Genomic DNA, 18,819 nt, shown 5'->3' with positions numbered 1-18,819 from the left:
ATTTTTTTTTTTTTTTTTTTTTTTTTTACCGGTAGTGTTAAGAGAACCAAAACTAGTTAATGAGGCACTTGGTCTACAAAGAGGAAAGGAATAAGGGGTCCCTTTACTTCTATACACGGAAGACATGATGATGAGATTGAGAAAGTGTGCCCAGAACCAGGGCTGAATAAGTAAATAGGAACTCAGCTAATATCCCGTGGGGTGGGGAGCATGCACTAGAATTGCATCTGTGATTCTGGAATCAAGCTAGGTAAAGCTGAGTTGGATCCCTGCTCAGTCACCTAGTCACTGTGTAATTTGGACAAAATACTTACATTCTCTGAGCTTTAGTATGGAGATAAAAATGTCTACTTGACAAGACTGTCGTGAGAAATAAAAGTTTGTTGTTCAACAAGCATGAGGCACAGAGAAGGTGCTTGACGGTTGCTGTTGGGTGCCATAATGATTCACATTAGCATTATGGCTGTGTGCAGTGGCTCACGCCTGTAATTCCAATACTTTGGGAGGCGGAGGCAGGCAGATCACCTGAGGTCAGGAATTTGAGACCAGCCTGGCCAACACAGCGAAACCCCGTCTCTATTAAAAATACGAAAAAAAAAAAAAAAAAATAGCTGGGCGTGGTGGCAGGCGCCTGTAGTCCCAGCTACTTGGGAGGCTGAGGCATGAGAATCTCTTGAACCCAGGCGGAGGTTGCAGTGAGCTGAGATCGCGCCACTGCACTCCAGCCTGCACGCAGAGTGAGACTCCATCTCAATTAAAAAAAAAAAAAAATTATACGAGGCAACATAAAAGCTAATCAAAGGCAATTAGAGGCAAAGGGGATGTAGCTGGCCAACCCTAATGAACTATCTACTGGGGGCTTGTTCAGCACAGAACCGGAATAGTAGATACAGCCAAGTGGCTAGGCCTGAAGTAAGGAACATGTGTTTATGTAGCCACCAAGAGGTGGCCAACCTAGTGTTGGGTCAGCATCACTGTGCTAATGAGCACAGCCCTCCCCATTTCTGAATACTGCAGGAAAATGATACTAAAGAATATCCACTGGTGTCCCAAGAATGCAGGAGCCTTCAATAAGCCAGTATTGACAGAAACTACATCTAGGAGAGGAGAAATCAAGAACAAGCCTGACTCAGGACATTGCTCTTTCAGACAGGGAGAGGGGCTGGGACATGGTCTGGCCAAGTGCAGGGTATTGAAGGGAGGAGTTGATGACAGTTATACTTGGGAGGAGATGACTGCAAATGCCTTTTATTCTACACAGTTTGGAGAGTCATGTAGTAATGACAAATAGGCTGGTATTATTCACTTTAATTGCTGAAAGATACATTCTCATCCTTATTTTCTCGAACTAGTTTTTAATTAAAAAAAAAAAAAAACTTTTCCATTTTTTTTTCTCATACTATTGTACTACTGAGTAAAATTTTATATATATGCATTTAGGACTTTTCAGAACTCAGAAGGCATGTCAGGACAATTTTTGGTTCCCAGTCAGAGTAAATCAATCTGGTAACCAATGCTTATACAATGTCTATGTATCTGGCCAAATCATTTAAAAAATATAGGCATCTGGATATTTGGTCTAGGAAGCTTAGTCACTGCTATGGTCATTTACAAATATGCAATGATTGCTTTTTTTATTGAAGTGAATAAACCGATTTTATCTTTCGGTAATTTATTAACAGATCTTCATAAGGAAAAAACGTGCAAAATTACATGAGACTATTTTCTTTTTTATTTATTTATTTATTTATTTATTTATTTATTTATTTTTAAGAGTTAGTTGAATTTTCTCAGCAATCCAAAAATGTATGCATACTGTCATCCACCAAAACCAGAAGGTCCCATTCCTGCGTCTCTCCTAAAGTTATGAGGCATTTCCCCCTTCTATTCTTGAGCTACCCGAGCTGCCTGGATTGGCATTCATTTAATCTTGGACACCAAAGTTAGTTTTCTTTGGATTGTGTGAGGATTTGTGCTTTGCATTTTTTATTTTACTGAATTTTGGTTGGCAAAAGCTCTGCACCTGCCTGGGAGCTGATTGAGCTTCCGTAGAGCCAATATGTTTCTCAGTTCTCCAATTTAAATGCTGCCAAAATTTTTCTAACGTGTGCCATGAGAAATTCAGTAGCACATAAAACCCCATTCATTAAACAAACAGTTAACTAAGCAACCCCTGGCAAAAAGCACAACCCATCTGACATCTGAATCATGTGGGACTTTCCAAAGAAAATAATTAAAGAATAGATTAAAAAGAAATACCCTACTGCTTAGCAGTTATAATTGAAAAATAACAGTTCTCAACCTGGGGTCTCTATAATTTTTAGAGGCCTTTTAGTTAGAAATGAACAACAGTTACATGTGTTCAATATTTCAGCAAACCTAGAAAAGGTCGTATACTTAGCCCACCCAGTATAAGCTAAATAAAACAACTATTTGCATCCAGCTATAATTCCATCAATTTAGTATCATTATACAGACTATCTCATTTTCTCAATTATATGCCTTTAAGAAAATTAAAATAAAAAATATTACTTTAAAAATACTATTTGTTTAGCAGATGAAGTCAAAATGTAGTTTCAGAGAGATAAGAGATAAAATTATGAAATTTGAAAAGTATTTATGTCAACATTAAGATTTGAGTGTGATTACTTTACCGAATGCTTCTTTGCTTTCAGTAGCAGTCACTTACTGATTTAAATAATGAACACTCTCCTCTTAACCATTTAAGATCTTAACACTTAAGATCTTACACAGTTAAGATCCTAATGGCAACAACAATGACTACTCTTTATTTAGGTACCCAAGATCAAGTGCTTATGTGCTTAAATAACATTGCAAAATAAGTTTTCATAATCTCATTTGATAAAGAGGGAAATTATTTCAGCAAGAATAAGCAACTTAGCCAAGGCAGTACAACTAGTTATGTAGAAATGCAGGAATGTAAACCTGGGACTGTTTGAATATATGTAAATATAAATCTTATAACACATTGTTTTTATCAAATTAAAAATTATAGAACAGACTTACACAACTTCTCAGGAACAAGTCTACTTTGAAAAATGTTCTCATTGCAGGTGCTAAAAACATCAGCATTGGCTGTCATAAATGCCACCTTTTCCTGTTTCCTTTGCAGGCTCTTAGGTGGATGTGTGGTTGAGCAGTAAAGGCAGCCAGGGAAAGAAAGGGGATTCATGCAGTTTGGGTAATCCACAAACTGAATAACCAGCTCTTGAACCATCAGGTTGAGGAAGCATAGAAGTCTTACAGTTTTTTATTGCTTTAGGGAAATTAACCATCATAAAAACAGTCCATACAAAGAAAACCAGTAAATTAAGCAGTCCATTCCAGGCTCTGGAGGCAAACATTCAGATTCCATCTTGTTCTATTGACTGACTCTGAACAATCGCGGCATGACCTCAGGCAAGTACCCTCACCTCTTGAAGAGAGCCACTATTAGAGTCGAGTCTGAGGTTGCTCCACTTTCTTCTTCACTGAGAATAATTCATCTAATTCACCAGACAACTCCAATATACTGGCCACCTACTCCTGGTGTTTTACTGCAAGGAACTCTAACAGGACCTATGATTATTGAAATGAAATTAGTGCACTTACAACTACATTCACTGCTGTTGTTTTCTTTCTGATTTAATCTATCTCTGTAGTTGTATATCTATCTTCCAACGAATGAATTATTATTCTGGCATGAGACCAGATTCTCTGCTCTGATAAAATCAAAATTATAAAACTCATTTATGCATTATAACTTTGCAAATAATTATAATAACAGGAATGTAATTCTAAGCAAGATATAATTTCCTTGGGCTGTTGTAAAGTACCCTTAAGTAAATTTGAATATATAATCTGCTATGTTTTAGAAAGCTAGATCAAAGCAACTTGTGATATATATTTATTTTGTCAATACAGAAAACAAAAAAGTTTATAAGCTATGGTCATTTAAAAATATTCTATGATTGCTATTTTTATTGAAGTGAATAAACTGTATCTTTTGATAATTTATTAACAGATCTTCATAAGGAAAAACATGTGTGAAACTACATGAGATGTTTATAACATATACACATTATAAGCTAACTAATGTTAATGGGTTGGTTGATTGGAAGGAGCCTAACACACATTAGAATATTTTATAAAGCTGTGACAATTAGGTGAAATGGAACTAGAACAAGAAAAAATAAACATCAATAAACCAGAATAGAGTGCTCAGCCATAGAATCTCATATATGTAATAATATAATACGTGGTAGGCCTTACAAATCAGAAAAATAATTGTTTAAAAATTGTGTTTCCCTGAGTGTTGAAGTAAGAAAAAAAAGAACAAAAAATGTGCTTGTTCAAATAACTATTTGTGGAGCAAGTCAATTTAGATTTTCACCTTAAACAGAAGATAACATTTTCAATGGATTAAAAATAATACCTATATTATATACACACACATAAATATAATCAAGTAGTAAATATTTTACATGAAATTATATGGTTATCCAGTCTCTCTTGGAGAAATTTTTTCAAAGCTTAAAATTGATGAACATGATCACAAAGTAATAATAGATTAAAATATTGAACATTGGTATATCCAAAACGATAGTATGTCATTGCAAATCAATAAGGAAAGGACATACTATATAGGAAATCTATCTATCTATCTTTCTATATCTATCATATATCTATCTAATCTATCTATAATACATATATATATATATATATATATATACACACACACTAAATGGTATATACTTATACTAATGTCTGCCTCCTTAGAAAAATGTGAAATTCAGTGGTGGATGCAATTCACTGAACTTATGAGGCTGGAGACACAAAAGAAGATGCATTGGTTATTCTAGACACATCATTTAGTGTCACTGTTTTGTTATTATCAGTTCAAAGATATTTTCTTGGTACATGGGAAGATACGTTCCCCTAATAAAATAATAATAATAGTGGCTACTTTCCCCCCATTGGAACTAGCAGGAGGTTGAAAAGTTTTTGGATAAAGCAGACATGCTGGCTTTCTTAGCAGTATCTGCTGGCTTGGAGTAGAAGCTCTTAACCCCGAGTTATGGTGGGTTAACTTTCTGCAAGATCATGAAAGACTGATGCCAAAAGTATCTTCATCACTTTCTTTTAAAATAGCAGTGAACATTGCAAGTTTATTGATTCTAGTTAACTTCTTCAGTGTCTTTCTAAATGCTATAATTGGAGGAAATTACTGCAACTTTTACCCCCCTCAGAAATTTTATTTCTGTATTTGAACATCAACTTATTATGAAGCTAACAGAGTTTTAAAGTTGGAGTCACCTTTAAATAAGCTCCAGTTCCTTTTCTGTCATGTTGCTAAAAAGAGGACTGCTCTTCATTTGTAATTGCGTAAGAGCATCTCATAACCCTGGACCTATGGCAGAGTTTGTTCATTGTTCTTTTTTCTTTTTTAACACAAAGTTGAAAGAACACTGAACACTGAAGTCCCCAATACATTATTTTGATTAGAGATTGATGCCAACTTGGTCAGCCACCTGTCCTTTCTAAGCCTCAGTTTCCTCATCTGAAAATAAGACAATTGATCAAGTTTGCGGTTTGTATTTAAAAAAGATCTTCAGCTCAAACTTCACATTACTGACATTTGTGGTTCATTTTTCCATTTATTTCCAAAAGGCATTACTGAATCACTAATGTGAGAAAAATAGACATAACTATTTAGAGAAACTCAGGTTATTCTGCTACATACTCATGTGCACTGAAAGCTTCATAAATAGAGCTGCTAACCCAAGGACAACTCAGTCTTTCAACTCCCATGAGTAACTTTTGTAGGTTGCACCCAATGTTGTCTCAGTAACTAAGCAGTTCGCTGAATGCTGGAATGAAGGAAGGACAAAGCAGGAGGGGTTTTCTTTTCCTTTTTCTTCCCCTAATTAATGGGATATATTTGGTTGTATTTAATTGAGACTAAGCGAAAATATTTTTCTCTTTGTTGCATAAACAAAATATTGTTTTTTCCCTCTCCGATTTTTAACTTTTTTTTTGTTTTAAATGAAATGTTGTATGCCTTTGTGGATAAATTATACTACTGTAGTTTGATTTGCATTTTATAACAGGTTTTGGTATTTGGGTTTGGAGAAGGGAACGTCTTTCACTGATAATATTCTGTACATGATCTTTGAATCAGATTAGATCAGGGGAAAAAAGATCAATTTGCTGCCTTCCCAAAACACTCTTATTTTTCAAAATTATTTATGTATGTCTACTTAAAAAAAATTAAATTTCCATACTGCTAAGAATTGTTTTTAAGGATGCATTACTTTGTGAGGCCGAGACTTGTGGATCACTTGAGGTCAGGAGTTCAAGACCAGCCTGGCCAACATGGTGAAACCCCATCTCCACTAAAAATCCAAAATTAACCAGGCATGGTAGCACGTACTTGTATTTCCAGCTACTCGGGAGGCTGAGGCAGGAGAATTGCTTGTAGCTGGGTGGCAGAGGTTGCACGATTGCACCACTGCACTCCAGCCTGGGTGAGAGAGTGAGACGCCTTCTCAATAAATAAATAAATAAATAAATAAATAAATAAATAAATAAACAAACAAACATGCATTGGACTACTTTGTACCGGATTTGTTCATTTTCTACACTGTCTTCCCTATCCACTAGCCCTCCTGCAGCCACTCCACAGTTGTATGTACTCTACTGGATGCCCACCTGTCTCCTGTGGACATATCACGCTACACATGAAAATTTCTATGGAGTGAAATTCCCAGATAAGCTAAAATCCTATTAGTCTCTTGGTCAGTTAATTTCTACATTGTTTGACATTTTTGCTAGAATCATGTCCTGCCCTAGACCTTCAGTGTAAGAAAGTGAATAGCATAAGAAACTTGATTTTGAGTGGAAGATAAAGCAATAATGGGTGCAAGGATTTTAAAAAGTGACCACCTTGCCTCTATTCTGCTTTTAAGATTGTCTCCTCATGGTGTGAGGAACATGAAGGGAAATATCTAATTTTCTACTTTTATTTGATCATAAAAGAATAATTTTTGGAGGCTATAACTTTTTTTTGTGGAGTGTGCCAACTTTATAAGTGCTAAAATTTGCTTTTGGGCCAAAACATTTTGGATACAAAATGAGTAGGAACATCTTTGTGCTCAAACCAAATTTCTAATTTCTTGAAATTATCAAATATTGCCAATGTATTTATATTTTGTTACGTCTATTTTGTTATGTTTACTAAACTAGTTTATTTTCATTGTAACATGTTCTATGGAACTAGGCATATGCACAGGGGAGTGAGTAAAATTGCATTCGATTAAGTATCCTACCATAGTATGTGTCTAAAAATGCATGTCTGATTGAATTGAAAGTGTCAGAATTGAAACATAATTTCAAAATAAATAAGTTAATGTTGGGGATGAAAGTTGTAATATGCTGTGCTTCCTTTTCTGAGCTCTTTCTTACCCAGATCATGGCAAAGCAAATGCAATTTACCTGCTACTTACTGGATGGCACTTGTACTTTTCACATGCTGCCTAGTTCCTGGTTGTATTTTGACACAGTGCACTAATATAAAGAGATGGTGCCTAGAAAGATCACAGCTAGGTGAAAATAATAATTAAATTCAGGTACTTGAAATAAATATTTTCACTTGATCTTTTTTGTTTGTTTGTTTGGCTGGTTGGTTTTGAGCCATAGTCTCGCTCTGTCGCCCAGGCTGGAGTGCAGTGGCGAAATCTCGGCTCACTGCAAGCTCCGCCTCCGGGGTTCACGCCATTCTTCTGCCTCAGCCTCCCGAGTAGCTGGACAGGTGCCCACCACCACGCCCGACTAATTTATTGTATTTTGAGTAGAGACAAGGTTTCACTGTGTTAGCCAGGATGGTCTCTGTCTCCCGACCTCGTGATCCGCCCGCCTCAGCCTCCCAAAGTACTGGGATTACAGGCGTGAGCCACCGCGCCCGGCCTTCACTTGATCTTAATAGAGTAAAAGCATTAACTGCATTTTAAGCAAATAAGCAAAAATAGGCATCAAAGCAACAACCCCCTTAAATAATTCTTAAACCGCACAGACTTTTAAGATACATTTTTTACATTCTAAATTACATACCTGCTGAAAATCTGCAATATCATCTTGGAAACAGAAATAGGCCCTCTGCTATCACTGGACTTGAAGGGACATTTTAATCAGTAGATGAACAATAAATTCCTCTACTTACTTGTGACATTTGATTCACTTAGAGATATTTTAATGAGAAAAAATGAAGGAAAAATACTGGTTTTTAGAATGCACATGTAACTCATTGAAAGGTTATCGTTTTGCCTGGTGACAAACAGCTATTTGATTGTGAATCTATTTAGCAGCTGCTGTCAAAAATAAAGATAAATTACCTGCTGAAACAAAGATAAAGTTTGAGGTTAACGTCATTAGATGTTCAAACAGTATTAGACATGATCATGAAGAAAGACATGCGATGGCTCTGTGCCTCCAGGTATTTATTGATAAAATAGAATAACGTTACTTATTTTCTAGGTAACATTATGGTAATAGGTAATAATGATACCTATTTTCTAGGATGCATATGAGATTAAACACATTAATATATATAAAACTCTTGTAACAGGACCTGCCAGAAAGTGAACTGGTAAATCTTAACTGATTGTTGTGGCGGCTTTGGTGATAGTGGTAGCTGATGTTGTTAGATACCACAAACCCTTTCATGGCTGAAAATACAACTCCTAGGTTAGCTAGCCTACTATGTATATTTTCTAGTTAAGGAACTTTACAGAGAAAGCCTGTTGTGTACATCCAACTGCAATGTAAAAATCAGCATGAAAAAGGAAGTCCCAATCTGCTGAGTACCTTTGATCCTGCTGATCTCAGCACTATTTAATTCCCTTAAATATGGGTCCAATTAACTACTGTCTACCTTCTTAGCTGTTGCCTTTGTTATGACAATTATATTTTGTAGCTCCATCAATTCAATGTAAGAATAAGAAATGTTATTTATAATATTAATAAAAACAGTGAATATTTCCTTGAGCACTTACTCCATGCTAGGACCCATTATTAGCGCTTTAACTAAAATATAATTTATTATTTACAGTAACCCTAATGTGATAGATATCACTGTCCTTTACAAATAAAACACTGAGACTTGGCAAGGTTGAGGAACTTGCACAAGGTTACAGGTTTGCAAATGGGTGAGCTGGAATTCTCTCTGAAATCTGACTTGAGAATCAAATTCTTAGGCCTCACTCCTTATTATCTGCAAGTATGAAAGAGAAAACCAAGATAGATTAAAATATGAGCCATTCATGTTCTCTCAGGGAGGGTCATAACGAAGTCTAAATATCTAAATAACACTAACTTTGGTGCTTATTTCACCATCCTGCATATTACCATGGTTAAGGAATGAAAAGTCTTCACCATGCATGTTAATGAAGTTAAGACCGTCATTGTAATTTCCAAGCTGAACCATATATTTATATAAAAAAGTCATTATCTGAGTGGCAAATATTTTCACACTGAATTTCACATACTCCCACTCTGTTGAAAGAGCCTATCTATCAGTTACCAGTGCTTCAGCACCATCTGTACAAAACTTAGATAGATATAATCCTTGAGGCATGTCTGTGTACCTGAAGATGCAGTGAACATTCTCTTTACTAATGGATTCATGTTTCAATATATCTGAAAGTAGAGAACAATATCCTGGCATCAAAAATTGCAACTGGAGAAAGCCAGAAAGTGGGCAGGAACCATAGAGCATCTTTTATGTCTGTCCCAAATCACACAAATTAAGGGTGAAAAAGCTCAAGAATTTATAGATACAGCATGCCTTTCCTTTATAGATGTCAGTTTCCAAAATTAAGAAACTGAGACACAGAGAGGTTAGGGACTTGGCTTAGTAATAGCTTTGAGATTGAATCAAGTTAATATGCAGACGATTAAGCTCCTATTCTTTAAGTTATTTATTTTTTCTCTGCATTGCTGTCATGTTTTCAGGATTATCTTTAAGATCAAAGATAATACTCAGTGATTGTCTTCCTCAAAGGTGAGCTCTAGGAATGTGAAGACACAAACATATTACTCCTTATTCTTGCATATTGACATGGAAGGGAAACTTTAAAAATTCTAACAAATATTTGAGGAAATGGAAAATAAGTCCATGCAGCAGGGAAGTAAAATTCAACATTTTGAATCACTCTTCCAAAAAAAAAAAAAATCAGTGCCCCAAAGAAACCTTTGTTGTATTAAACAAATCCAAATGAGTGTGCACAAATATCACCAATTGTTATGATGATACAATATATAGAAATGTGTTCAAAAGTGGAACATGTAAATTGCAACTTTTGACATAAGAATAAAAGATGTATGAATAATTCTAAGGTGTTCTCATGATCAAGTGCCACATTATTTCAGAAGGAAGCAAAAATAGCTTACACATGAATTTTTAGAAGAGTTAGAATACTTACTAGCTACTCATTATTCTAATTGAACTAGATTCAGTTCATTTTAAGAGTAGGTCTAACTTTAGAAAAGTAGGGTAATTATAAAATCTGGGTCAGATGAAATGTAGTATAAATCTGAGAGCCATAGGCCTACCAATGCAAAATTGCTTTTCTGTTTTCTGGAGCAGCCTTTCAAAGAGTACAAAATGGGAAGAAAAAAAATACACACTGTGCTTCTCCTCAAGATAGTTTTTGTAGGAAAGAGATAGTTATTGTATCTGGAGATAGTTCTTTTCTACAAGAACTATCTTGAGGAGAAGCACAGTGTATATTTTTGTGTATAAACATCTGAAGAGTTTTAACTCAGGCATTCTTCATTCTAAAAGGAATTTATACCCCACAAAATGTGTTTGATGATGAAATTTCCCAATGCATGGGCCAACTTGTCAATTATGAACTGGATATGTACATAAGTTTTTGCTTTTTCCTTGAGAAATAGGGCAAAATAGTAACTAGTTTATGAGATTGGTCCGCAATATCATATTCTGCTGTATTTTAATTGTAGGTCTAAATATTATTATTTACAAAAGCCTATAATCTGGGAACTAGGTTTGAAAAGGTGAAGGAAGAATTTTATTCAACTATAAACAAGTATTTATTGAGCATCTCCTACTGCCAGCTACTAATCTTGGTGCTGCGCTGTGGTGAGCAAGGTTCTTGCCAGTATAAAGCATATAAAGCGTTGATGCTGGTGGAGATACTTTTTTTTATGAGAGATGCATGGCTAACCTTAAGAAATTTTACCCAGGGAATTATCCCTACTTCTTTTTTTTTTTTTTTTTTTTTTTTTTTTTTTTAATATCTTCCTGAACCTTTTCATCACCAAGACACCTGATTCAGTTATAAGATTAAGTCTCATTGAAATCCTTGCTCAGACTTAGACTACCCCTCATTCTTCAACTTTATGGTGGCTGATGTCAGATTCAAGAGACAATATACCAGGTATAAAACCCACTTGTTCATGTCAGAAACACTCAATTCTATTACAGTGGTTCTATTATATGTATGAGTGTTAGCATTGATCAACAGAAGCATCATTTGGGTCTGAAAATACTTATTCTTGATCAATATCTATGTCAAAAGAATGCCCACATACTAGAATATAAATCAATAGGAAAAAGGAAAAATAATATAGGTTTGAGTCGCATGAAAGTGACAGTGAGAAGCGATAAAACTTGGAAAATCATCCTTGAAAAGCATTTTCCCTGCCTCTAAAGATCGCCAAAGAAAGGCAATCCTAAATAAATGTTTCTAAGATTTAATAGATCTTTCACTTTTCAAAAAAAGTATTCTTAAGAATTAATGAAATTCCTTTTTGTTATTGCTCAAGTTCATTCTCTCTTCTTTTGTTGTCAATAGATGCTTGTTAAACCATTGTACATATTTGTTCAAAGAATAAGGGATATCATGTTCTTTATTATAATCCTTCTTCAAGATAAAGGTAAACTGAAACACCAGGCCCAGCATTGGAAAGATGTGACTTATTTAGTTGGCACAAATAATGTATGAAAACCCATTATATGTGTGGGCTTAATTTCTAAACGTTTTCTTATCATGGATACATTTAGAACTAAAATTTATGTCTATTAGATGATGATAAAGCATTGATTTTTATTATCATGTATTTTGTGTAGCTAATATTTATTGAAATCTTACAGTGTACTTGGCATTGGAATGAATGCCTTTATGTAGATTTTCCCACTTATATGTATTTTCTTATTTAATTATTATATTAATAATAATTATGTGAAATATTATTTTCCTTTAAGGGAGAGAAACAGGCTTACAGAGATTTCCCAGTTCAGTAAATATGGAGCCAGAATTTGGACTCGGGAAGTCCAGTACCAGAGCATAAACTCTTAATTACTCTGAAAAATAAAGTATCCATTAACAAATCCTATCAGGAAACTCATCAGTCATCTTTTGGTTCAGTTGGCCATGGGTTTGGAATAACTACTGTGTTAACTTGGTTGACTTCATAGCACTAATCAGATATAGGCTGTCTTATTTTCCTGTTATATATATTATATAAAATACCCATGCCATTCCTAAAAATGAAAAACAAAACATGCATGTGTGTGTATACATATACATTATATGTGTGTGTGTGTGTGTGTGTGTGTGTGTACATTTTTACATGTGAATGAATAAATCTAGATTCTAGCAACTTTGGGAGCTTTGAAATCTGTAGAGTCCCTTCTTAAAAGAACCTAGATAGTTATGTGGACCTACATGACTAATTCACCCTGAAGTCATTATGGTCTATGTATTTTAGAAATATGATTATCCACTGTATGCCTTTTGTAGAGAAAAGGTGTCCTTCTCTCTTTGGTATTATAATAAATTCAAAATACCTTTGAATTTATTAACGTGATGGGATAGCAAAAGTATGATATCATTAACCCTGTCAGTGAATGTATCCAATGTGTTAATTGGAATCCAAAAAGCCTTAGGACCATCAACAAGCACTCAGAAGTGCCCGGCCTCTTTCACTGAAGTGCCTTGGAAAATGAGAGTGCAAGACAACCCTTGCTCAGCATTTGTGTAAATTAAAAGTGAAATGGATCACCAGTAACATAGGTTGAATAGATTGAGGGGAAGCACCATATTCTACATGTGGCAGTGTCATGTTATATATATAAAACAGAAGGTCCCAGACCTGCATCAATACCTTTGAACACTGTTCTATATATATATATATATATCTCCAATTTCAAATGCTTTAATAATGGGAAAACTGAATAACGTCAATGCTTATATTTAATTTTAAATACATCATAGACAACTATGAAACAAATAGCTTTTATAAGTTCAAGTCTTAGCATGTTAATGTAGACATGAAATTAAAGATATATGCAGATTTTTTAATTATTTGAGTTAAATACAAGCAGTTTGTGTATATATGCACATGCATGTGTGCGTCTGCACACACATTATTTGAAGTAAATTGTTATGGTTATTGTTCTATGAATTGACACTTGAATTTTATTTGCCTGAAAAATGTTGCCTTTATACCACAAAATAACTAAATGCTGTGTGCCTTTTTATACTGTCCTTGCAAGTTACGTGAGCTGATGACAAGTTTCAGATATTAAAATATGGACGCTAGTTTCTCACTGCTGTCCTCTGCCCACAGGTTGTATATAAAAATAATGATGTGAGGCTGGAATTATCTCGACTTGCCAAGCAAGGAGATCCTAAGATGAAGATCCATGGAGTGGTGGCATTTAAATGTGAGAATGTTGCAACTTTAGACCCAATCACCTTTGAAACCCCAGAGTCTTTCATCTCTTTGCCTAAATGGAATGCAAAGAAAACAGGCTCCATATCATTTGATTTCCGTACAACAGAGCCAAATGGCCTCATCTTATTTAGCCATGGCAAGCCAAGACATCAAAAAGATGCCAAGCACCCACAGATGATAAAGGTGGACTTCTTTGCTATTGAGATGCTAGATGGTCACCTCTACCTCCTCCTGGACATGGGGTCAGGTACTATAAAAATAAAAGCCCTGTTGAAGAAAGTGAATGATGGAGAATGGTATCATGTGGACTTCCAAAGAGATGGACGGTCAGGTAATCTTATCATTTTTCTGTGCTGTTTATCTGCCGGAGCACCCCACCCACCCATGCCATTCCTAAAAGTGAAAACCAAGACATATTAAAGATTTCCGACATTTGTTTCTTTAGAGTAAAAGACATCGCCTGATATTGCTTCTGTTTCACACCATATAAAAATCAGAAAGAGCTAATTCATCATCATAGTGGGGCATCAAAGCCCAAATGCTCAAATGTCTCCTAGAATAGCTTCTTAAATGAACTTTTATTGGATAATCAAGTGCCAAATCTTGCAGAAAATTTTGTCCTGAATTTAGCAAGTGAAAAAATTCCAAGTTTTTGTATTCCCAGTTTTCTCTTATGTTACTGGATGTTTGCAGGTACCCAAAGTGGCAAATATAAAATATGAAAAAAAATTAGAATGATCCAGACACAAAATCCTTAGTTTGGTACATAACACTTTAGAATGAGTCTATGGTATTAAAAACACTTTCATCAATAGAGTAGCATTTCAAGGACAGTGGCAAAGCTCTGCTGCCCTTCCAAACTGCTTCCCTTTCTGATGAAAGGTATTTGGAATTCCACCAGCAAACATTCTGCTTCCTGTCGCTGCACTTTATTTCTCTCAGGGAGGAGGGGTAAAGGTGACAGATAAAGTTTCCCCGAATACATCACACTTACAGTGAAATTCGGGAGTGTTTTAGGGGGCTTAATATGTTGAATAATATGAGCTTTGAGGGGAAAGAATCATTCAGGCAGCAGAAATGACATTTGTGGGAATCCTGGGAAAGAGGGAAGGAGGGAGGAAGAGAGAGAGAAGAGAGGGCGAAAGAGGCAGACCGAGAGGGAGAGATGGGAGGGAGAGAGAAATCTGTTTTAAGTATACAACTACATTTCTTTAATTCTCTTCACCCCGGTCTCCCATGATTTTATTGTCCTATTCATACATAAATCAAATGATCTTATAATAGGAGATAACTAAATTTAGACCTATCTACTCTACTTCTTTACTTCACCCACCCCCAGCCAACTCTAAAGTAAGCTGAATGCTTCTTTTAGACCCAGTAATCTGTGATAACCATCGTCTTTCAGAAGGGCCCTGTTGAAGACCTGGGGCTGAACTCTCTTGCTCATACCCTCCTGGCATGGGCTCCCTCAGTGCTTGTTTACTCCCAGTTTCTCTGCAACTGAACTATTTTCTACTTCCCTCTTCTCCCTGCTTTTTTGTTCTGCTGTTTATAGATCAAGAAGGCTGTGCTTGCCTGTTTGGAAATATGTTTTTACCTAACAAAATAAAGAAATAGAATATATGGAAATTGAGAAGGAGTTGGGAGTGAGTGTGGAGAGAAGGAAGGTCAGAACCCATTGCTCTGATTCCCAGATATATCGGAGACTGTGTTTCTGATTCATTCCTCTCTGGAAACTTTGTCTCCCTAAATATCCTCACTTTCCTAAAGAAGTCTACAAGGAATTGAATTACCATTTCTTCTTCTTCTTCCTCCTCCTCCTCCTCCTCCTTTGCCTCCTCCTCTTCTCTTTCTCCTTCTCCTTCTCTTCTTTCCCCTCCTCCCCCTCCCTCTCCCCCCCCCCCTTCTTCTCCTTCTTTCTGATTTAAGCTGACAAGAGTTCATTGATGGGAATGCAAAAATATAACAATAATGATAAGTGTTCCCCTCTGACTCCCTCCAGCCTATCTCTGCCAGAGATAGCAGTTAATTTGGTACATACGAACTTTCAAGCAGAAGAATTTTAAAGTAGTGGGGACATGGGCTAATCTAGTGCTTTGAAATACTAGCTTGTGGATGCTATAATTTGACTTAAGATAGATCTAGAATAAAATTTTGAAAGTGATTTTCAAGAAGAGGTATTTTAAGTCAGATTTTATAATACCTTAAAACAAAACATTCCAAGAGTAGTGGTTCACACCTGTAATCCCCACACTTAGGATCGCTTGAATCCACGAGTTCCAGGCTGCAGTGGGCCATGATCATACCGTTGCACTCCAGCCTGGGTAACAGATCAAGACCTTGTCTAAAAACAGCAAAACAAGACAAAAGAACCCATATCAGATTAAAAGGGTATCTTCTGAAAGTTCAGAGGAGAAAAAAAAAAAAACACCAAACATCAAATCAGTTGCTTTTCATTCACTTAGAAATGAGGTATTTTCTAACTATATGAATATAATACATGATCAATTCAAAATACTAGTAAATACAAAATAATGTAAAAGAAAAAGGAAAGTATTCATTATTCATTTGAAAACAATGATTTATATTTTTGGATATTTCTTTCCAGTCTTTCTTCTATGTAGATTGTACGTGTGTCTGTATATGTATACATATGTTTCTCTCTACATGTTTGTGTGCATATATATGTGTGTATATATATGCATATATGCATACACGCCACATATGCGCATATACACATACTCACAGAAAACAAAGTTATTTTGAATATTTTATGAGATTTCTTATTATAAGGAGAAAGTATTGATGCAATCTAATTAATTATCAGAAAAATACTGTAATCTTCAAGCAGAATAAAATCTACTTTTTCTATCTAAGCTCTTTAATTCATCCAAATTCCCAAGAATTTATTAATACTCTATTTGTACCCTCATTGGAGAAGGTCAAAAGTAGATGATATCTACTTTAATTTAAAAAGCTCAATTCTGTATGGGAAGAATAGAAACACATTCTAAGGAAGTGTTATTTGCATCTAAGAAAGAAAATAAACAAAGCATGAGATTTTTCTTGGAATCCAATGGAAAGATCAAATTACTATACTTGGTGCTGTTTTGATGGTTAAGTACTTTTATGTGATTAAAATTTCAGATTAGTGAATTGGAACAAACAATATAAAAACCAAAGCTCATTCACTAAGCCAAGTTCTGTCCTTTATTAAATTGAAAAAAAAAAAAAAGAGAGAGAGTTCATATTATGTTAGCCTAGCTCAAGGGAGTTTAATGTAATTTTAATAGCTGCAGCTGTTAATATTTTATATATATAGTATTTTAATTAAGTTCCATATTTGCACACTGCATTGGTTTGGTATGGAGTAGCCTTTTAAAAATTGAATGAATGACTATACTTGCTTTTATTTTACTTAAAGGATATTTCTGATTTGGCTGGTGAAACACTAAGATTCATAGGTCACTTAAAACTAAGAAACATGGAAATTCATGAAATAATTTATTTTGCCCATTTTTATGTCAGTTATATTCAGGGGCTATATGAAAATTATTTTTTCATATAATGTGGAGAAAGGGTACTGCTATGACAAGAGGGTAACACGGGCTCCCTTCTGACATACAGATAATGAGGCCATATATGTTGATTTGCCTGGAATATTCCTTAGCTCAATATTTTAAAAGCCTTATTATCTCTGTTATTAAAGTAAAGGGAACCCAGGCCTAAGAGCAGTTCTTTCTGCTGTTGACCATTGGTTGGCCATACTAAAGTAAATAGAAATATAATGAGACCATTATGGTCATTAATTTGCGGCCAATATAAGTAGTGGTTATTTTGGGATAGAACTAGGGTTAAAATCATATTTGGTGGACACAAATGATTTAATTTTAATATTACCCATTTATAAGGTTCATAATTTCCATCCCAGATAGAGAAAATTGTATTTTTTTTAATCCACAGTTTCTAGTACATTTCTGGGTATTGCAGTTGTTCAGTATATATTTGGTATAAGAAAAACTAAAGAATAAAAACATATAAGTAGTACAGTGCCAAACAACCCCTAATGTTCTAAAAAAAATGGCAGCATCATTTTTTTACATTTGGAGAATAATAGCACTCTTTTAATTGTAAATGCAACTTTCTTAAGTTAAAGAATTTGTTTAAATTACATTACTTTCTGAAAACAGTTTATATGATATAGGATAAAAGGTAGTATTCTCTTATGAATACAACACCATCCTCCAAGCCCAGATGTTTGAAATAACCCACTGAGAAAGTTAAATAATTATTAGAGAATGTGTAAACAAAAATGACAAGTTTTTATGAGAACAGGACTTCTATCCCTTCTTGGTCATGAGGTCCCTATGTCATTTTGCAGACATATAGGTAGCAGGAAAATCCATCAAGAAAGAAGGTGGTAACTCCTTTCTGAGGACTGGGATATGCAGCCACAGTAAGTGTGCTTTTGACAAGAACATAGGATGTCCATCTTTCTGGTGGCCTTCCCTTTGGTTCTTTGGTCTTTAGTTCACTGAAAAGAGTATATGAACCCCTTATTCAATGAGAAATAATGCCTTTATGTGTAATTTTCTAGAACTTTCTCATTTTTGGCAAAACTGATTTTAACGGGTTATTTCTAACGTATGTTCCTCCTTCCAATCCGAGACATGGGGAAAAATCACTCTAATTTCCACAGTTTGATTAATTCTGCTTGGCTATAGCTATTCTTTATGTGCAATACAGCTTTCTTCCACTGCTTGCTCACTAGAGGATCAGCGACGTGGAAAGTCAAGTGGGCTGAGCCATAAATGGCACTTCCAGATCCTGCACTAAGCTAGTAAAGAAGGAACCATACCAAGTGCAGGCATGATTTAGTGAATCAGAATGGATGACTTAAATGCTGCAAAATGTAGATATCCTCTGTGGATAACTTAGCTACTAACAGGGCAAAATGCCTAAGTCACTAGAGTTAATAAATATGATTGAAGAGGCCCATTACTTTGCAATTTTTGCAGGACTTACAGCTGAACTTTTTTTTTTTTTTTTTTTTTTTTTTTT

At 35.1% G+C, this 18,819-nt stretch overlaps 1 protein-coding gene across 17 annotated transcripts in view; it reads left to right on the top strand.

Moving 5' to 3' along the window:
* NRXN1 (neurexin 1) overlaps positions 1-18,819 on the top strand; it is a 1,127,593-nt gene that overhangs the window by 469,259 nt on the left and 639,515 nt on the right. For all 17 annotated transcript variants that reach the window (XM_023223864.3, XM_023223881.2, XM_023223880.2 and 14 more), the window contains one exon: positions 13,651-14,089. In XM_023223864.3, coding sequence (XP_023079632.1) covers positions 13,651-14,089 — 439 coding nt within the window. The remainder of the gene's footprint in view (positions 1-13,650; positions 14,090-18,819) is intronic.

This window comes from Piliocolobus tephrosceles, chromosome 15 (assembly GCF_002776525.5).
Source record: "Piliocolobus tephrosceles isolate RC106 chromosome 15, ASM277652v3, whole genome shotgun sequence".
In the NCBI taxonomy this organism is placed as follows: domain Eukaryota; kingdom Metazoa; phylum Chordata; class Mammalia; order Primates; family Cercopithecidae; genus Piliocolobus; species Piliocolobus tephrosceles.
This window is presented reverse-complemented; position numbering and strand designations above follow the sequence as displayed.